We start from the raw sequence: 21,741 nt of genomic DNA, 5'->3' as shown, positions 1-21,741 counted from the left end.
CATCCATCCATATCTCTCTCTCTCATCTCTTTCGCTGTCATCTCTCTCTCTCTCTCCATCCATCCATCCATCCATCCATATCTCTCTCTTTCTCATCTCTCTGTCTTTCTCCATCCATCCATCCATCCATTTCTCTCTCTCTCTCTCATCTCTCTCTCCATCATCCATCCATCCATCCATCCATCCATCCATCCATCCATTCCTCTCTCTCTCTCTCTCATCTCTCTGTCTCTCTCCATCCATCCATCCATCCATCCATTTCTCTCTCTCTCTCTCATCTCTCTCTCTCCATCATCCATCCATCCATCCATCCATCCATCCATCCATCCATCCATCCATCCATCCATCCATCCATTCCTCTCTCTCTCTCTCTCTCTCTCATCTCTCTGTCTCTCTCCTCCATCCATCCATCCATCTATTTCTCTCTCTCTTTCTCTTTCTCTCCATCCATCCATCCATCCATTTCTCTCTCTCTCTCTCTCTCTCTCTTTCTCAACCAGGTCAATCCTAGGAATGCAGCCCCAGGGCAAAAAAAAGGCTGCTGAATCGAGAGCCCCCCCCCTTCGTCCCCCCCCCCAGGCTCCAAGACCCCTGCAAGAAACCGGCTAGGAAGGGAGGGGGGGAGAGGGGGGAGGGGTGGCGGGTCGGCCCGGCTGAAGAGGCGCCCGATTCGCCCAGGGACGGAGGGGGCGGGGCCCGAGGGAGAGATAAAGCGGCGGCCGCTTCGCCCGGCGTCCTCTTTGCCTTCGGAGCATCCCTGCTCGCTCACCTGGCTCCCGCGGCTCACCTGGGACTTCCTTCCTCTTCCTCTTCTCCTCTTCGTTCCTTCGGTGGAAAAGCCCAGCCATGGCCGTGGAGAAAGAGAAGAAGAGCTGCGGGCAGGTGATGCACGAATGGAAGGAATTCATCTGGAATCCCCGCACCCATCAGTTCATGGGGCGCACCGGGAGCAGCTGGGGTGAGCTTCGCGGCGGAGTGGGGGGTGGGGGTGGGGTTCAGGAAGACCCAGAGCTGCCATTCTCCCCCTCCCATCCATTTGACACCCCCCCCCTATTCCAGCCACCTCCGGGAGGGGAGAATCTCCTGTCTGCCTCTTTAGTGTGGGGAGGGGGCTGAGCCGTCTCTAGTAGGGGGAGGGGGTTTAGCTGTGGTTTAGCGGAGGGGGGGCGGGTAGGGGGGTTTCAAGAAGACCCAGAGCTGCCTTTCTCCTCCCCCCCCCATTTAACACCAGCCACCTCCGAGGGGAGAATCTCCTGTCTGCCTCTTTAGTGTGGGGAGGGGGCTGAGCCGTCTCTAGTAGGGGGAGGGGGTTTAGCTGTGGTTTAGCTGAGTGGGGGGCGGGTAGGGGGGTTTCAAGAAGACCCAGAGTTGCCTTTCTCCCCCCCATCCATATAACCCCCCCCCAGCCCATCACATTTTACTCCCCCCTCCACCTCCGGGAGGAGAATCTCCTCTATGCTTCTTTAGTGGGGGGAGGAGTCTTAGCCGTGGGTTAGCGGGGGGGGGGGGTCAGGAAGACCCAGAGCTTTTCTCTGCCCCCCCCCCAGCCATCTCACCTCCCCCCAGCCCCCACCTCCGGGCGGAGACTCTCCTATCCGCGTCTCTGCGGGGGCGGTGGCTAAGCCGTCTCTAGGGGGGAGCGGGCTTTGGGGGGGGGTTCAGAAAGACCTAGATCTGCCTTTCTCCCCCCCCCATCCATCTAACCCCCCCCCCGTCCCCCACCTCTGGGCGGAGAATCTCCACTCTGCGTCTCTGGTGGGGGGAGGGGGCTTAGCCGTGGATTGGCGGAGTGGGGCGTGGGGGAGGTGTTCATGAAGACCCAGAGGTGCTTTTCTCTGGGAGGGGGCTAGGAAAAGCCGTCTGAAGCCGTCTCTCCTTTAAGGGGAGGGGGTCTTCAGAGCTGGAGGAAGCGAGGAAGGCTCCGTTTCAGGGCGATTGGGGGGGGGGGGGCTCCAAAACAGCACTTCCTTTTCCAGGGGTCTCCATTGGGGGAAGGGGGTGTCCTCATTCCCCCCCCCCTGTTTTAGACCCCTCCGCCTTCCTAAAGCAGGCACTTCTCCTCTTCTCCCCTCTCCCCTTTTCAAAGCGACCCTCCACCCATTTCGACCTGGGGCGGGGGGGGACGCAGGAGGGAGACCCCTCCTCCACCTCCCTCTGGCACCGATGAAGCCCAAAATCAGGGAGGGTCTCGCGTAGCCCCCATCCCCACCTGTCTTAGTCTCTTTTTTTTTTAACCTGTCGGCCGGATTTCTCCGGACGCGGGCTTGAGGCTGGGTCCTGTCTGGGAGGGGGGTGGCTGGGAATGCGAACTTTGCGATGTTCCCGACTTAATGACTTTTGGGTGGGGGGTCAGCAAGGGGGGGGGGTTTGGCAGACTTCAAAAGTCCGCGTATCTTTTTTTATCTTTTCCCAGCGCTTCTACCGCGATTGCTACAAAAACAGGCTCTTAAACCGCGGCTCCAGGGTACCGGGCGTTAAATGGGGAGGGGGGCGTCTATTTTTTTTAAACACCTTTTGGGGGGCGGTTGGGGGGGGCAACTGCAGGAAGGGGGAAAGCAAAGCCTTCGGTCAAGGCGGAACGAAGCCCCCTCCCCGAATTGCGCCTGTTATGGGTGGGTGTTTTAAAACGGGTGGGGGGGTGGCGCGGGTGGGGGGTCGTTTCAGCGGGGCATCTGACTGAGATTTGGCTATTTAAAAAAGGGTTTTTTTCATGAAAAGGATGGGAGAAATATTGAGATGGAGCGGCTTTAGATATTTGAGGAGGGGGCTTCCCGGTTGAAAGGAGCATTCGGGGATTTGGGGGGGGGCACAAAAGGAGGAAGGGGAGGATGCGTTTTTCTAAGCCCCGTTTTTTTGGAGGGTGGGTGGGGGGAGAACAGCTCCTTTCTCTGGCTCTCAAAGCCCCCCCCCTTCCCAGAAACAGCCCAGGGCCTATGGAGAGGGAGAGAGAGAGAGAAATAGGTCATTTCCTTTTGCTACAGGGTGGGTGGGCTTGAATGCCAGGCCCCCTCCCCCCCATGGCTGCCCAATCTGTCCAGTAGTTCCCTCCCAGCGCTGGAGTGGAGGGGGCCTTTCCCCCCCCCCCACCTCTCCCATAGACATCTTCCAAGATGCCCCCTCTGAATGTCTTGGCATTTTTTCACTTAAAAAGACTGCAAGTTGGCACTGGCTGGCATCTGGGTTGCCATCTCCAATTTGAATGGGGTGGGGGGGGGAAGCGGGAGGGGGAGAGATAGAAAGAGGGACACCTCCCTTATTCCCGAAATATATCCCTACGGTGCCAAAACTGCCAATCCATGCGTTCCCCCCCCCCAAAAAAAACTCTCTTCCCTTCTCCCTTCTCTAAAACTATTTTCTCATTTTGCCCAAATTAAAAATAAGAATAATTAAAAATTAAACTATAACTCTGGAAGGTTCTGCCTGGCTGTGGGATGAGTTCCTTGGGAGGGAAGGAAGGAGAGAAGGAAGGAAGGAAGGAAGGAAGGAAGGAAGGAAGGAAGGAAGGAAGGAAGGAAGGAAGGGGCCTTTGATCCAGGCAATAAATTTGGTATTATACTCGGGTGGGTTGGCTCCCCCCAAAACAATTTCAGCTGGGCTTGTAGAAAGAGAGAGGGGTGGGGGGTGTGTGAGGGGTGAGTTTGAAAGAAATGTGGGGAGGGGGGTGGAGAGAGCAGGATTTCCAGGCGGGGAGCAGGTCTCCTGTATGAAGGAGGGAGAATTCTCTTTTTTAAGGAATTGGCCTCTTTAAAAATGTCTCTTTATTTGCCTTTCTTTTTTTCTTTCCTTCCTTCCTTTTCTCTCTCTTTCCTTTCTTCCTTCTCTCTTTCTGCCTCTCCTTCCCTTTTTCTTTCTTTCTGCCTCACCCCTTCCTCCCTTCCTTACTTCTGTCTTTCTTTCTTTCATTCATTCATTCTTTCTGCCTCTCCTTCCTTCCATCCTTCTCCCACTTCTTCCTTCCTTCCTTTTCTCTCTCTTTCTGCCTCCTTCCTTTCTTCCCATTTTCTCTTTCTTTCTGCCTCACCTTCCCTCCTTCCCTCTTTCTCTTCCCTTTTTTCTTTTGGCTTCTTCTTCCTTCCTTTTTTCTTTCTGCCTCCCCTTCCTTCTTTCTGCCTCTTCTTCCTTCCTTCTCCCACTTCTTCCTTATTTCCTTCTTCTCCCTCTTTCTGCCTCCTTCCTTCCTTTCTATTTTTTCTTTCTTTCTGCCTCAAGCCCTCCTTCCTTCCCTCTTTCTATTCCCTTCCTTTCTCCCTTTCCTTCCTTCTTCCTTTTTTTCTCTTTTTCTCCCTCTCTTTCCTTCCTTTCTTCCCTCCTTCTTCTCTCTTTCTGCCTCCTTGCTTCCTATTTTCTCTTTCTTTCTGTCTCACCCCCTCCTTCCTTTTTTCTTTCTGCCTCTCCTTCCTTCTTTCCTTCCTTCTCCACCAATCTGCCCTCCTTTCTCCTCCCCTCTCTGCTAATTCCCCCCCCCACTTCGCCTTCCAACTCGATACAGCCAGTTCTTTCTTTGCAAAAAAAAAATTCTTGCAGTCTTCTTGTCAAGGTCTAAAAAAAAATACTGCATTATTCTTAGACTTTTCAACCCTTGGAAGGAGGGAGGGAGGGAGGGAGGTTGTCGGTCTCACAGCTCTTCCAATCCCCTTGAAAACTGGGTCTGCTTTTCCCAAGATCCCCCCCCCTCCTCTCTCTATGCCATCCCACCCACCCCCCAAATTATCTCTGGCTCGGTGTTTGATTCGCAAACAGGAAGACTAAACTGGGGACTTTGGTTGTGTGGATGCAGCTGATGTTTAAAAAAGGCTTGTGTTCCACTTGACCTTTGACCCCGGGTGGCTCTGGCGGGTGACTCTGGGTGAGCGTCCTCACGTGGGCATTATCGGTGGTTAGGTTGGGGTTATTTTTATGCTGGCCTCCTCCCGCTCTGCCCAGCCCTTGCAAAATGGGGCAGCAGTTTGCAAATATCCTGGATAAAAGATACCAAATGATATTCGCAATAAATACGGCGAATGGACTTATATTGGCCCTTAATATTGCAAATCACAGATACTTTGCCTAAAATATTGCAGATAAACTCATATCTGCAGTAAATATTACAAATAACAGATACCAATTAATATTTGCAATAAATATTGCCAGTGATGTTGGCAATGAATATTGCAAATCAAAAATACTTCTATTTGCCCAAAATTAGCAGGCAAACTCACGTCTGCAGTAAATATTACAAATAACAGCTACCAATTGATATTTGCAATAAATACTGCAAATGAACTTATATTGGCACTAAATATTGCAAATAAAGCCTACTTCTATTTGCCAGATATATTGCAGGTAAACTCACGTCTGCAGTAAATATTACAAATAACAGATATCAATTAATATTTTCAATAAATATTGTCAATCATGTTGGCAATAAATATTTCAAATCAAAGATATTTATATTTGCCAAAAATATTGCAGATAAACTCCTATCTGCAGTAAATATTACAAAGATACCAATTAATATTTGCAATAAACCCTGCAAATGAACATATTGGCCCTAAGTATTGCAAATCAAAGATACTTTCCCTAAAATATTGCAGGTAAACTCATACCTACAACAAATATTACAAATAACAGAGACCAATTAATATTTGCAATAAATATTGCCAATGATGTTTGCCATAAATATTGCAAATCATGCCTATATTTGCAAAATATATTGCAGGTAATCTCATAACTGCAACAAATATTGCAAATAAAACAGACCAATTAATATTTGCGCTAAATATTGCCAATCATGTTGGCCATTAATATTGCAAATCAAAGACACTTCTCTTTGCCAACAAATATTGCAGAAAAACCTACAGCTGCAATACATCGTATAATTAAAAGATACCAACGAAATTGCTCGTTTTGGGAAATTGTGTTTTATCTGAAGGCAGCCAGGCTCTGGCTTGGGATTGGGCCAAGCTCAATCTTTTGGGGCGGCGGGGAGATCTATTTTTGAAAAGGGGGGGCAGGATGAGCAGGATCTTTCCCCCCCTCATCTCTACAGGTAGTGCAGAAAGCTACTACCTGGAGAGATGAGGATGGAAGGAAGAATAAGGACGAAGAGAGGAAGAAAATAGGCTTTTTTCTATCCGCTTGGCAATGTTGGGGAAGGGGGGGGGGATTCTGTCTCCTGCTTCTGCAGAGAAAGACAGGGAGTTCGTGCAAGCTGGAAGGGGGGGGGGAAGCTGGTGCAGTGTTGGCCCATTTTTCTGCAGCTGGCAGAGAGACCTGCGAAGAAGAGGAGGAGGAGGAGGAGGAGGACTGGGCTTGGGGGAAGAACCTTTGAATAGAAGGGGGACTATTATTTATTTAGTTCTTTATTCAATGACTGTGGCCGTCCATCCCAAACGAGGGAAGGTAGGCGGCAAGGGAAATGAGAAACACGAGGGGTAGGAGGATGGCAGAATAACCGAGTGGGAAAGGGACCCTTGGAGGTCTTCTAGTCCAACCCCCGGCTCAAGCAGGAGACCCAACACCATTTCAGCCAGAACGGTTGTCCAGTCTCTTCTTAAAAGCCTCCAGTGATGAAGCTCCCACAACTTCTGAAGGCAAACCATTCCGCTGAATAACAGAGTTGGAAGGGACCTTAGAGGTCTTCTAGTCCAACCCCCTACTCAGGCAGGAGACCCTACACCATTTCAGCCAAATAGTTATTCAGTCTCTTCTTAAAAGCCTCCACTGAGGGAGCACCTACAACATCTGGAATCAAGACTTTCCACTGAATGATTGAAGAGTTGAGAGGGGCCTTGGAGGTCATCTAGTCCAACCCCCCCTGCTCAAGCAGGAAACCCTACACCCTTCCAGACAAATGACTGTCCTGTCTCTTCTTTAAAAGCCTCCAGTGATGGAGAAACCCACAATTTCTGGAAACAAGCCGTTCCACTAAAAGGGGAGCAGAGTTGGGAGGGGCCTTGGAGGTCATCTAGCCCAACCCCACCTTGCTCAAGCAGGAAACCCTATTTAAGCCAAACAATTGTCCAATCTTTTCTTCAAAACCTCCAGTGTTGCATGGCGTCCTTGCTGGTTTTGGGGGTGAAGATCTGGGGGGTGGGAGAAGAACGGGGACGTGGGATGTTGAGAAGGAAGGAAGGAAGGGTCTTCCTCCCCCCACCCCCCCAATTTGGCTCAGCCACATGGCCTTGCAAAGCCAAGACTGATGGGCTTAAGACCCCCTGTCTAACATCTTCCTTTAAAAGTGTCTCTTTCAGCTTAAAATTGCACTTTGCTCGCTCTCGGAAAAACAAAGATTTCTCGGGGAAGGGGGTGGTGGTTTTGACACCTTGGCGGAAAGGTGGGTCAGGGGATTGGGTACTATTTAACCCCCAGGAGGTTAAAGTTCACCGGAAGAAGCCGGCCCGAGCTTATCCCAGGTTTATTCTGTGTCCTGCTGGAGGCGAGATTAGTGAGGATTATGGTGGAGAGACAATCATGACACAATCGAAATGTATCACCGATGCGTCATCATCGCTTTTGCAAGACGTAGCACGGCTCTTTTTTAACGAGCGGTTAGGTTGTCCCAGATTAAATGTCCAGTTGTGCAATTTGGGCTTTGTTAGGTAGTCACGGATGCTTTCGGAGGGCGGAGTTGCTTGGGCCTGGTTGCGTCCTCTTGGCCTCAATCTTCCCTTCTGTAAAATGGGAACACTGCAATGTCCTAATTACGGGGATTGGATCCATGGCATGGAAAGGTTCTCTGTTCTGACCCAGATTTTGGAATCCCTTCCTCATATTAGACAATTCCGTGGTTGTTGTTGTTGTTTTCCTCCTTTTGGAGGGTTTGCAAAGAAGGGGGGAGGAGGAGGAGGGAGAAGCTTGTAAGGAATAAGCAAGCCAGGTGTAAACCTTGGGTTAATGCTTAGAAAGAAGGGAGGGGAAGAGAAGAGAAAGAAAAAGTAAGAAAGAGAGAGAGAGAAAGGAAGAGAAAAAAGAGAGAAAGAAGAAAGAAAGAAAGAAAGAAAGAAAGAAAGAAAGAAAGAAAGAAAGAAAGAAAGAAAGAAAGAAAGAAGACGGTCATTTATCTGAAATATTATAGGTTCTCCAGGGGGGCTGGACTAGAAGACCTCCAAGGTCCTATTCTATTCTACTATACTATTCTGTTCTGTTCTATTCTATTGTATTGTATTTTCCATTCCATTATTCTATTCTATTACTATTCTATTCTGAAAGAGAGAGAGAAAGAGAGACAGAGGGAAGGAAAAAAGAAAGAAGCAAGGAAGGGAAGGAAGAAAGAGGAAGAAAGAAGGAAGGAAGGGAAGGGAGAAGGAAAGAGAGAGAGAGAGAGAGAGAGAGAGAAAGAGAAAGAGAAAGAAAGAAAGAGACAGTCACTTATCTAAAATGTTATAGATTCTCCTGCCTGAGCAGGGGGCTGGACTAGAAGACCTGCAAGGTCCCTTTCTATTCGAAAGAAAGAAAGAGAAAGAGAGAAAGAAATAAAAAAGAAAAAGAAGAGAAAGAAGTAAGGAAGGGAAGGAAGGAAGAGAAAAGAAAGAGAGAAAGAAGGAAAGAAACTTGTTTTAAGCGAAGAAAGATATAAAACCGAAGATACACAACCCCTAAATCAAATGTGCAGGTTTCAGGGAATTACGAGGCATATTTTGTTTTAAAAAAAGAAGCCGTCAGACAATCAATTAAATGCTCTAATGAACCTTTACGAGGATGGTTTCTTTTTTCTTTTTTTTGGTCCTCTTCTCCATTTTAAAGCTTGTCTCCTCCCCTGAAGATGGATGGGGCTGATTTAATGGAGGGCTTTTAAAATTCTGCTCTGATTTAACCTACATTTTTCCAACAGGCTTTCAGGCCATTTCTTTTCATTTTTTTTCTTTTCTTTTTTCCACGATTTTCTTTTTTCTTTTTTTTTCTTTTGCAGGTCAGAGTTTGATTAAAATTTAAATCAAGGCCCAGACAAATTGCCCTTTATTCTGTTGGTTTAGCAGAAGGAGAAAAAACACTGCAGGGGGAAAAACTGCATTAGGAAGCAGATAGATAGATAGATAGATAGATAGATGATAGATAGATAGATAGATAGATAGATAGATAGATAGATAGATAGATAGATAGATAGATAGATGATAGATAGATAGATAGATAGATGATAGATAGATAGATAGATAGATAGATAGATAGATGATAGATAAAGATATAGATTAGATAGATAGATAGATAGATAGATAGATAGATAGATAGATATAGATAGATAGCTAGAGATAGATAGATAGATAGATAGATAGATGATAGATAAAGATATAGATATAGATAGATAGATAGATAGATAGATAGATAGATAGAGATAGATAGAGATAGATAGATAGATAGATAGATAGATAGATAGATAGATAGATGATAGATAGATAAAGATAGAGATAGATAGATAGATAGATAGATAGAGATAGATAGAGAGAGATAGATAGATAGAGATAGAGATAGATAGATAGATACATAGATAGATATAGATAGATAGATAGATAGATAGAGATAGATAGAGATAGATAGATAGAGATAGATAGAGATAGATAGATAGAGATAGATAGATAGATAGATAAAGATAGATAGAGATAGATAGAGATAGATAGATAGATAGAGATAGATGATAGATAGATAGATAGATAGATAATAGAAGAGAAGATAGATGATAGACAGAGAAAGATAGATAAAGATAGATAGATAGATAGATATAGATAGATAGATAGATAGATAGATAGATAATAGAAGAGAAGATAGACAATAGGAAGAGAGAAAGATAGATAGATAGATAATATATATATAATTATATATTCTATTCATATATAAAATATATAAATGAATTTTAGAACCCAATGCAAAATCTAAATGTTTGGAAGGAAATAGAGGCGCCCCAGATTTCTCTTGCTAAGTGAAATAGTTGTTAAGTGAATTTTGCCCCATTTTACAACCTTTCTTGCCACTGTTGTTAAGTGAATCACGGCAGCTCTATTGTGCTTTGTGACTTCCTGACCAGATTCACTTAACAACCATGTGACTAACTTAAATGGCCGCAGTGATTCGCTTAACAACGGTGGCAGGAAAGATTGTAAAATGAGGCAAGACTCACTTGAGCAAGTGTTTCGCTTAGCAAAGTAAACATTGGGCTCAATTGCGGTTGTAACTTGAGGACTGCCAGTCTCGCAACTTGGGAGGAGAATGAAGGGATCCTTTACTCATTGGAGCAACTTGTGAGAATGTGGCCTTTGGGACTGTAGATGGATGGATAGATCCCTTTATACAGCTAGTCCTCGACTTACAATGATTCACTTAGTGACCGTTCAGCATTTACAAAGCCCTGCAAAAAACGACTTATGGCCATTTCCCACACTTACGATTGTCGAAGCCTCCCCCCGTGATCAAAATTCAGCTATTGGTAACCAACTCATATTTATGATGGTCGCAGCATCCTGGGGAAGTCATGTGATCCCCCTTTTGCAACCTTCTGGCGAGCGACATCATTAAGGGAAGCCGGATTCACTTAACCGTCTCGCTAACGGAACCGCCGCCGCTATTCGCTTAACTGCGGTGGCAAGAAAACAGGGCAAGAGACTCTCGTAACAAAAGTCTCGCTTAACGACTGAGATGGGGGGCTGAGTTTTTCGGTCGTAAGTCGAGGACAGCCTGTAGGCTTTGGGAAGGGGGGAAGACTCAGAATCCCCAGGCGAGCGGCCATTCGTTGGTTGCTACAGTTCTCCGATCACCATTTGAGGGGGAAACGAGAAGTTGATTGCTAACGGTTCGCATCGGTTTGGACGAACCGGTTGTGAAATGTTGGCCTGAGTCACAAAACTGGCAGCGCCTCCAAACCGGCTTCCCAGTTACCGTTTCTGTTGCACATTTTTTTTGTCCTTTTTAAATGGAATGCGCATGGAGCTTTTTGGGGGGAGGAAGAGGAGGTTTAATTTAACCCGTCGCGACAATGAATCTCATATGAAGGGTCTCCTTCTTTGCGCGAGATGGATGTAGTTCTGCCGGGGCCCACTCTCATACTCGGAGGGGGTCTCCAGGAGAGAGGGTGGGTGCCCTGTCTTTTTGGGGAGGGGGAGCTTTAGGGGGGTGCCACATCCAGAATTGCCAACCGAGGGGCTGACTGGGGGATTCTGGACATTGCAGAGTCTGTGCATCTATAGGTTCTGAAGAGGGGCCTAGAGGGGTGATGTAAATCAAGAATTATTTCCCTTTCTTTTTCTTTTTTTCTTTTCTTTCGCTCTGTTTCTTTCTCTCTTTCTCTTTTTTCTTCTTTCGTTTTCTCTTGCTTGCTTTCTGCCTCTGATTTCTCTCTTTCTCTTTTTGTTACTCTGCCTTTCTTTCCTTTCTTTTTTCTATCTTTCTCTCTTTCTCTTTTCTCTTGTTTTCTGTCTCTCGTCTTTCTCTTGCTTTCTCTCGCTGTCTTTCTGTCACTGCTTTCTTTCCCCATCTCTCTTTCCCTCTCTCTCTTTTCCTTTCTTTCTCCTTTTTCCTTCTTTCACTTTCTCTTGCTTTCTTTCTGCCTGTCACCTCTTTCTCTTCTCACTTTCTTTCTGCCTCTTCGTTTCTCTCTCTTTCTCTTTTTCTCTCTCTGCCTCTCTTCTTTCTCTCTTTCACTCCTCTTTCCTTATCTCTTTCTTTCTTCTTTCTTTCTTTCTTTCTTTCTTTCTTTCTTTCTGCATGTCTCCTCTTTCTCCTTCTCACTTTCTTTCTGTCTTTGATTTTTCTCTTTCTCTCTCTTTGCTTCTTTCTCTTTCTCGCTCTTCCTCTTTTCTTTCTTTCATTGTCTTACATTCTTTCTTCTGCCTGTCACCTCTCTCTCCTATTTTTTCTTCCTCCTACACACCCACCACAGTGCCAATTTGGATACCCCTTCCCCACATAGGTCCCTCAATTCAGCTTTTTTGGGGGGGGTTCCCCTTGCTCTTTTTAATCCCCCCCCCCGAAGAAGACCCCGCTACTGCTGCTGGGCACTCTTCCCACCCTCCAAAGACCTTGGGCTAAGCTGGAGGTGATGAAGTGGGGAAGCTCTCAGGTTTCCTGTCTGCCATCATCTAATTAAATTGGCACAGTGCCTCGGGGTTGAGCCAGGGCACGCCAGGGGAGGGGGGGGCTGGGAGCCCTGGCAGAGGCAGGTAGAGAAGGATGGCAGGGGGTGTGGTCTCTGCAAGGTTGGGCATCCTTGAGGGAGGGGCCTCACCTGTAGATATGAAACCCCCAGAGAAATCCAAGGGGCGGATTTGAGAAGAGAAAAAAATTGATCTTGCTGTACAGTGGGCCAGTTTTTGTCAAACTTGGATAACCTTGGAAGATGGCTGGACTTCCGCTCCCAGAATTCCCCAGCCACCAAGAGAGAAAGAGAGGGGGGGGGACTAAAAGAAAAGAATACAATAAAATGAAATTCTTGGAGTTGAACTCCTCCACTTCAAGTTGGAAAGAGAAAGAAAGGAAGGAAAGAGGAAAAAAGAAAGGAAGGAAGAAAAAGAGAAAGACAGAAAGAAGACAGGCAGAAAGAAAGAAAGAAAGAAAGAAAGAAAGAAAGAAAGAAAAAGAGGAGGGAGGGGGAGGGAAAGGAAAGAAGGATGAAAAAGAAAGGAAAGGAAGAAAGGAAGGAAAGGAATGAAGGAAAGAAAAAGGAAGGAATGAAGGAAAGGAAGGAATGAAAGAAATGCAGAGAGAAAGGAAAGAAAGACAAAGGAAGGAAAAGCAGGATGGGAAGGAAGGAAAGAAAGAAAAGAAAGAATGAAATAGAAGTCCATCCATCGTCAAGCTGAAAAACTGGTGTGTGGCTATTTCAATGCTTAAATCTGTGCCAAGAATAAGAATAACAACATGGAGGAGGAGGGGGGGGGTCCTTAAACACGTCACTAACCTGCCCCTCCCCCTCGTGTCTCCCCCTCCCCAGCCCTCATCCTGCTCTTCTACTTGGTCTTCTACGGCTTCCTGACCGCCCTCTTCACCCTCACCATGTGGGTTATGCTCCAGACCGTGGACCCCTTCATCCCCAAGTATCAGGACCGCCTCTCCGTCCCAGGTGAGTCTCAGCCCGGGGTGGGGGGAGAGAAATGGGCCCCCTTTCCCGTCAACTCCCTTCCGGTCTAGCCCACGCCTTCGGGAACCCCTGGTTAGGAGTTTGGCGCTCTGTAACCAGAGGTGGGAGTTTGGCGCTCTGTAACCAGAGGTGGGTTTCACATGTGGATCTTGCCGGGGGAAGGAGCCTCAACTAAGGCTGCTGTTTGCTTATATTTTATTATTTTAGATTAGTTTCTATTTTCTTTTCTGTTTTTAATTTTCTATTTTCTATTTTATGTTATATTGTATCTTTTATTTAATGTGTTTTTTTTATTTTATACACCGCCTATTTTATCCTTTGCTTTATACTCTATGAAATCTTTTATCTTTTATTTTACACTTGGTATTGTCTTTTTTATTTTAATTTTCTGTTTTATTCTTTTTTAGTTTAATTTTCTGTTTTATTCTTTTTTAGTTTAATTTTCTGTTTTATACAATACAATACAATACAATAGTAGAGTTGGAAGGGACCTTGGAGGTCTTCTAGTCCAACCCCCTTATTCTTTTTTAGTTTAATTTTCTGCTTTATTCTTTTTTATTTTCCTTTAACCTTTGGCCTTGTCTTTTATCTTTCATTTTTAAAAAAATGTACATTACATCTTGCATTTTATCTTTTTTTCCCCCCATTTCATTTCTTATTACGTATATTTTACATGGTCGTTTACCTTTTAGTTTTCATTATCTGAGTTTAACCGTTTTTTTCCTTTGGAATGATTTTGCTCTGGTTTTTTCATTTTTCATTATTTGGTTTTCTTTTTTTCCCTTTGAATTATTTTGCTTTCTCCTTTTTTAATTTTTATTATTTAGTTTTCTTTTTTTCCCTTTGAATTATTTTGCTTTCTCCTTTTTAAATTTTTATTATTTAGTTTTCTTTTTTTTTTTCTTTTGAATTATTTTTCTTTCTCCTTTTTTAATTTTTATTATTTAGTTTTCTTTTTTTCCTTTGAATTATTTTTCTTTCTCCTTTTTTAATTTTTATTATTTAGTTTTCTTTCTTTTGAATTATTTTGCTTTCTCCTTTTTTAAGTTTTATTATTTAGTTTTCTTTCTTTTTTTTGCTTTTGAATGATTTTGCTTTGTCCTTCTTTAAGTTTTTGAATGATTTCGTGTCATTTGTTTGAATTGAATTGGATTTTGTGATTATTTTTCTCCTCCTTTCCTGGCAGGCATGATGATCCGTCCCAAGACAGAAGCTCTGGAAATCACCTACAACTTAAGTGAAACGGAGTCGTGGGACGGCTATGTCAAAATGCTCAATACCTTTTTGGAAGGTCAGTGAGGGAATAGAATAGAATAACAGAGCTGGAAGGGACCTTGGAGGTCTTCTAGTCCAGCCCCCTGCTCTAGCAGGAGACTCCGTACCATCCCAGATAAATAGGTGTCCAATCTCTTCTTAAAAGCCTCCAGTGTTAGAGCATTCACAACTTCTAGTGGCAAGCTGTTCCACTGCTTAATTGTTCTCACTGTTAGGAAATTCCTCCTTAATTCCAGGTTGCTCCTGGATTAGTTTCCATCCGTTGCTTCTTAGCCTTCGGTTGCTTTGGACCAGTGTTTCTCAAACTTGGCGACTTTAAGTCCTGTGGACTTCAACTCCCAGAATCCCCCAGCCAGCATAGCTGGCTGGGGAATTCTGGGAGTTGAAGTCCACAGGACTTAAAGTCGCCAAGTTTGAGAAACACTGCTTTGGACAATAGGCAAACCCCCCCTCCTATTGGAAGACAGCTCTCATGTGTGTCCCCCCGCCTTCATATGGGCAGAATTTCTGCGCCTATATGGAAGCAAAGGGAATGGGAAAAAGAGGAGGAAAGTAGAGGAGAGGGAAGAGAAGAGAAGGAAGGAAGAAAGAGGGGAAGGATGGATGGAAGAAGAAACAGGGAAGTAGAGAAGAGGGAGGAGAAGAGAAGGAAGAAAGAGGGAAAAGGGAGAAAGAAGGGACGGATGGATGGAAGAAGAAACAGGAGGGAAGTAGAGAAGAGGGAAAGAAAGTGAAGGAAGGAAGGAGAAAAGGAGGGAAGGAGAGAAGAAGGGGAGCAAGTGAAGGGAGGGAGGGAGAAGAAGGAAAACAGAAAAATAGAGAAGGAGAAAAAAGGGGAGCAAGTGAAGGGAGGGAAGGAGGAAGGGAGAGAGAGAGGAAGGAAGGAGAAAAAGGAGGGAAGGAGAGAAGAGGGGGAGCAAGTGAAAGGGGAGGGAAGGAAGGTGAAAAAGGGGAGAAGATGGGGAGGAAGGGAAGGGAGGAAGGAAGGAGAAAAAGGGAAGGAGATAAGATGGGGAGCAAGGGAAGGGAGGGAGGAAGGAAAAAGGAGGAAAGGAGAGAAGAGGGGAGCAAGTGAAAGGAGGAGAAGAAAGGAAAAAGGAGGGAAGGAGAGAACAGGGGAGCAAGTGAAAAGAGGAGAAGGAAGGAAAGAAAAACTGTCAACCTCTCCGAGAAACCAGCTGAGTCTTCTTCTCACCAAATTTTCACTCCTCCCTTTGCAGCCTACAACGACTCCCGACAAGTAGCCATGAACGAATTCTGCCAGCCCGGCCGTTACAATGAGCAACCCGACAATGGGGTGTTGAACTACCCCAAGAGGGCCTGCCAGTTCAACCGGACGATGTTGAGGGACTGTTCGGGACTGAACGACTCGACTTACGGCTACCAGGAAGGACGGCCTTGTATCCTGGTCAAAATGAACCGGGTGGGTTGCCGGAGAATGGGGGGGGGGGGTCTCCCTTGAAGGGAGTGAGGGGGCAGACGAAGAAGCCATTGAGGTTGAGAGGGGGGCTTGCAAAGGGACTTCTTGAAATGGCTTGCTTGCTACCTGGCCGATTCAGCTAGTCCTCGATTTACGACCAAAATGGAGCCCCAGATTTATGTTGCTAAGCATTGTGGACTGCCTGCGGCCAGTGGAGCTGGCAGCCGAGTCGGACAGCGAGGAGGTTGGGGAGGAAGATGGGCCAGTCCTGGAGTCTGGGGGAGGCTCGGACGAAGGCTCTGCGTCATAGGCAGAGAGGGGGCCAGATGGAGCGAATGCGGTCGACGTAATGTAACTTGACTGCGGGAAAATGGAAAAAAATAAATAATCAGCATAATAAAAGATGGGGTAGATGACACAACAAAGGAATAGAGAAATGATCTGCCGGCTGGGGGATGGTGGGAGTTGTAGTCCACCCATCTTCCATCCGCGGAGTTGTCGTAAACAGCTTTTCTTCCTTGCGTTTGTAGATCATCAACTTCTACGCAGGGGCCAACCAGCCCATGAACATTTCCTGCATGGCCAAGGTAAGGAGACCCTCGCCCACTCCCCCTCCCCACTTTGTTTGTCTTCTCCTCCATCTGTTGTTGGCTTGTTCTTTGGTGTTCACACATTTTATCTACCCACTCTGTCTGCGCGCCTCTCCTGGTCTGTTTCGGAAACCCCCCTATTCTCTGCTGACAGAGACTGAAGTCCCTGCGGGAGGTAAGGGCGCCGCTCGAAGATCCGATGGCGCATTTGGGGCTTCCACACCCTTCGCTGCGTAGTTGGGCTAGTCGTCGCTTTTAGGACGTAAACGATAAGATTGTGCTTTGCTTCAGGAGGCAGCCATGGAGCAAAGGGCCCAATAAAGGAGAACGTTACTCTGATGACGTCCGCTGGTTGGGTCATCAAACGCCTGCAAGAAAACCACCAAGCTCATAGTGTAGAAAGGACTCCTCAGTCCTGCACAAACATCTCTACCTCCTCCTCGTTCTCTCTTCCTCTTCCTCCTCCTCTCTCCTCCTCCGCAAACGAAACAGCATTCTAGAACCGATGACGTTCCCTAGTTGGGTCACAAAACGCGTCCAAGAAAACAGCTCAGAGAGAACCAAGGACCCCTCAGTCCTCCTCCTTCTCCTCCTCCTCCTCCTCTTCCTCCTCCTCCTCCTCCTTCTCCTCTTCCTCCTCCTCCTCCACCACCACCTCTTCTTCCTCCTCCTTCTCCTCTTCCTCCTTCTCCCCCTCTTCCTCCTTCACCTCCTCTTCCTCTTCCTCCTCCTCCTCTTCCTCCTCCTCCTCCTCCACCACCACCTCTTCTTCCTCCTCCTCCTCCTCTTCCTCCTTCTCCCCCTCTTCCTCCTCCTCCTTCCTCCTCCTCCTCTTCCTCCTTCACCTCTTCCTCCTTCACCTCCTCTTCCTCTTCTTCCTCCTCCTCTTCTTCCTCCTCCTCCTCCTTATCTTCCTCCTCCTCCTCTCCTTCTTTCTCCTGTTCCTCCACTCCCTTCTAGAACTGATGACGTTCCCTAGTCGAGTCACAAAACATCTGCAAGGAAAACCACCCAGATGAGAGAGGCCCCAGGGCCCCTCGCGTTCAGTCCCTCTCCTAGTTCTTTGCCCCGTTACGATCTTTGCCCTCCTTCTTCTTCTCCCTTGGATTCGCTTCACCTCCCATGCTCCTCGCTGAACGACTGCAGGTTTTCACTTAACAACGGGGGCCAGAAAGGTCATGAAACGGGGCAAAACTCACTGTCTCGCTCATCAGCAGAAATTTGCGGTCGTACGCCGAGGACTTACCTGGATTCCGGTGTCCGTTCATTGCAGGAAAATCAAACCCCTGATTCCGAGGACTTCAGAAAAACTGGTTCTTGACACCCCCTCCCTTGAAAAAGAAATGGTGTAGCATCCCCTGCTTGGGCAGGGGGTTGGACTAGATGACCCGTAAGGTCCCTTCCAACTCTGTTAATCTGAATTTGAAATAGGGGTGAATCCTGCACAATCTCTTTGGCTGCCTTCTAAAGTGGACCTTCCAGCTTCTGTGCCTGCTTCCTTTGGGTGGTGGGAACAGGAATTCTGCTTGCCACCCGTCCCGTCCCCAGCCACGAATTTCCCACGGCTTCCAATGCCCGCATGAGCCACCTCCCCCCAGATTAGAATCTCCATCTTTGGCTTAAACTTTGCAAAAGTTTCATTGGTGGTATTCAGCCCGGTTGGGCCAGCTGGTAGTGGTCCTATTTAGCCACATTTTCTAAGCCGCACACGCGAGCAAAGCCATTTGGGGGCGCGGCGAACCGGCACTAAAATTATTTGAAACCCACCTCTGAAAATTTCCCCTCCCACCCCGCCTAACAAACTTTGCAGGGGAGCGACCCGCCATAAATCAGACCTTATTCCTTTCTCTTTCTTCATTAACCCGTTCATTTGTTTTACTAACTCATCTGTCCATCCGCCCGTCCATCATTGCTCTCGTCCGTCCCTTCTTCCTCTGCGTTTGCATGTTTGCGTCCTGTCTGTCCTTCTTTCGCCGTTTCCCCGCCGTCAGAGGAAAGAAAGCCGCCACGAAGACGAAATCATTGTAAGAGTCCAGGAGGGAGGGGGAGGCGGCAGGGGGCTTCATTTGGGGTGGGGGGGGGGCGTTGTGGGAAAATGTAGGGTTTAATGGGCGGGGGACCAGAGTCTAAAACACGCAAGCCACCAAGAAGGGGAGAAGTTGGTTTGTTTGGGTGACACCTGTGCATTGAAGGCGTCGTAAATAAAAATAATGGAAGATTCTTTCTTTTCACGGGGTTTATTTTGGCTGGGGAGGGGGGCAAAACTCAGGGGCTTCTCTTTTGACACCCCCTTTTCCCCTTCCCAGAAAGAGGACGACATGCAGAAGCTGGGGGAGTTGGCCATGTTTCCTGCCGATGGGAACATCGATCTCATGTACTTCCCGTATTATGGAAAGAAAGTTCAAGTGAGTATTGAATTCTTCCCCCGCGAGGTGCATGCTGGGAAATTCCCAGGGTTTTGGGTTCCGTGGGATGCTCCCCGCCAGGGATGGGTTACTGCTGGTTCGGGGGGAAGATTACTGCAAAATCCCCGTTCCCCCCCGATCATCTGGGACTCGGGAGGCAGAGAATCGATGGGGGCGAGGCCAGCCAGAGGTGGTATTTGCCAGTTCTCCGAACTACTCAAATTTTCCGCTAACGGTTCTTCAGAATTGGTCAGAACCGTCTGAATCCCATCTCTGGTTGTATTCACTTACTTTCCCTACCGGTTCGCAAATGTGACTCTGTCCAGGCATGTGCTTGGACTTCTGCACATCCACTTTGATCGTGCGCGCGGCTTGAAAACATGCCTTAATAGGATGGGATAGAGCTGGGGGCGGGTGGATTTTCACTACCAGTTCGAGCGGACCGGTGCAAACCGGATGAATACGATCCCTGGATGTTTGTCCTAACTTTTTCTCCCTTTGTCTTCAGATGGTTGAAAATGTTATTTTTTGTCTTTCTCAATTTCTTTTTTTTTTTAAATCCCCCCCTCCTCCCCAAAATCAGGTCAACTACACCCAGCCCGTGGTGGCCATCAAATTCCTCAACCTGACCTTCAACCATGACCACAATGTGGAGTGTAAGATGAACGCCGTCAACATCGCCACCAACGACGAGCGAGACAAATTCGCCGGCCGGGTAGCTTTCAAAATCCGCATCAACAAAGACTGAAGCTGACAATGTGCCCCCCCCACCATTCCATCCCACCCCTCTTCCTCCTCCCATCTCTTGGACGCCCCAAACAGATCCTTCCCAGTGGCTCTTTGCAACCCCTAAACACAGAGGTTACAACAACGACCAAGTCCGAAGCTGAGGGAAAACGGGGGCGGGGGGAGAAGGAGGATGGAGGGATTTTTGGGGCTCCCCTTTTGGCCGATAATGTTCACCTCTGCCTCTCTCTAACCTTGGCTGTTAGACAATCCCGCCTTTCTCGTTGACCCAAGAATGAAGAGTTTGCTCCCACCTTATCTTCTCATAGCGCTCCCCCCCCGTCCCCCAATATCTGGTGACAACCCCCCCCCTTGATCGATTCTAACATCTGCACGGGGTTTTGCAAGGGGGACGCACAGAGCTTTTGGCCTCTCTCCTGCAGCCCCACCCCCTGTCTTCCCCTGGAGATGTTTCCTAATATAATAATAAATGTATATAGATATTTTTTTATATATATATAAAAGTATATATTAAACATTTTAAGGTACCACGGAATCAAGGTATTTTCCTGCTACAATATGCATGGATCCGGGGCCGACAGAGGGCAGCCAGGATCAATGGTTAGCACCCGCTGGGAACACCTGCCCTCCCCCCTCCCAAAGCTTGTGGCCGTCTTGACAGAGAAGGCAGCTGGGGATTGATGGGGACGGCCCCATTGATTTCAGGAGGGCTACACTTCCTGCCCACTTTACGTAGTCCTGGTGCTTCTCAGCCATGGCATGCTGAAGATGGGTGGACTTCAACTCCCATAATTCCCTGACCAGCTGTGCTACAAGGGTTATTTTTTCACTTTGTGCTGAAGTCAAGGTATATGACATCTACCGCATTCCCTCCATCTATTAAAAAAGTTATATGACAGCTACCGCATTCCCTCCATCTATTTAAAAAGTTATATTACATCTACTGCATTCCCTCCATCTATTTAAAAAGTTATATTACATCTACCACATTCCCTCCATCTATTAAAAAAGTTATATGACATCTACTGTATTCCCATCCTCTATTAAAAAAGTTATATGACATCTACTGCATTCCCATCCTCTATTAAAAACTTATATTACATCTACCGCATTCCCTCCATCTATTTAAACAGTCATATGACATCTACCGCATTCCCTCCATCTATTTAAAAAGTTATATTACATCTACCGCATTCCCTCCATCTATTTAAAAAGTCATATGACATCTACCACATTCCCTCCATCTATTTAAAAAGTCATATGACATCTACCACATTCCCTCCATCTATTTAAAAAGTTATATTACACTTACTGCATTCCCACCATCTACATTGGGAATGCATTAGATGTCTTATCGGCACATCAAAGTTACCTAATTGGATGGGAAATTCCAGGAGCTGTAATCTACCCATCTTCAAGGCAGAACAAGAAGCAATGGGTGGAAACTAATCAAGAAGAGAAGCAACTTAGAACTGAGGAGAAACTTCCTGACAGTGAGAACAATTCATCAGTGGAACAGAAATTACCTCCAGAAGTTGTGAATGCCCCAACACTGGAAGTCTTGAAGAAGATGTTGGATAGCCATCTGTCTGGAACGGTATAGGGTTTCCTGCCTAGGCAGGGGGTTGGACTAGAAGACCTTCAAGGTCCCTTCCAACTCTGCTATTGTATTGTAAGGTGCCAAAGGTTGAGAAACGCCGTACTGGGCGAAGGTGCAAAATAATGCTGATTTTGCACGAGGCTAGTCCTCAGGAACAAAAAAAAAATGCCTAGGAAGCTGGCTTGGCCTCCCCAAATCCTACACTGGGCTATGAGTGCAATCCCATAAATGCAGCGGCTTTTGGGCATGGGGGCTGTTGTACGACGGCCCTGGCGTGTGGTCCTCTTGCAAAATTTAATTGCCACGGCATCGGCGAATGCGGTTTGTTGACTTTAATTTCTAATCCTGGATTCCTGCTCTCCCGTTCTTTTCTCCTGTCCTAGGACCGACAGAAAAATGTCTTCTGTTCATTAGTGTACAGTTGTTTTAATCTGTTGTGATAGTGGCACCTTGCACTAAAATAATCTAAGGGAAATCCCGGTTTCCACCATAACCACAGGGGGAAAAATTGCTGACCGAACTAATGACGATCTCTTTTTAGCCAACATTAATTAATGGTTGGAGATGTTTGCGACATCGGTTGTCTGTATCCTTGTTTGGCGGAAAAACAAAACAAAAAACCACCACATATTTTAATCAAAAAGGAATATGGGTTGTTGTTT

At 46.7% G+C, this 21,741-nt stretch overlaps 1 protein-coding gene across 3 annotated transcripts; it reads left to right on the top strand.

Annotated features, from left to right (window-relative positions):
• The first annotated feature begins 749 nt into the window (after positions 1–749).
• On the top strand, positions 750–21,741 carry LOC309381919 (sodium/potassium-transporting ATPase subunit beta-2-like). 3 transcript variants are annotated; one of them, XR_014173591.1, is made up of 8 exons: positions 750–958; positions 12,896–13,024; positions 14,229–14,333; positions 15,538–15,740; positions 16,268–16,324; positions 18,634–18,732; positions 19,316–20,530; positions 20,736–21,741. XR_014173591.1 is itself a non-coding variant. In XM_081933248.1 (7 exons), the coding sequence occupies exons 1-7, from the start codon at positions 847–849 to the stop codon at positions 19,478–19,480; spliced, it is 870 nt and encodes a 289-aa protein (XP_081789374.1). In that variant the 5' UTR covers positions 750–846; the 3' UTR covers positions 19,481–21,741. The 3 variants fall into 3 exon arrangements, 1 of the variants encoding a protein (XP_081789374.1); XR_014173592.1 differs by having other exon boundaries at positions 20,654–21,741; XM_081933248.1 differs by having other exon boundaries at positions 19,316–21,741.

The sequence above is a fragment of the Natrix helvetica genome (genome assembly GCF_964273705.1).
Source record: "Natrix helvetica genome assembly, chromosome: Z".
In the NCBI taxonomy this organism is placed as follows: Eukaryota; Metazoa; Chordata; class Lepidosauria; order Squamata; family Natricidae; genus Natrix; species Natrix helvetica.
Note: the sequence above shows the minus strand (reverse complement) of the source record. Positions and strands in the feature narration are given on the sequence as shown.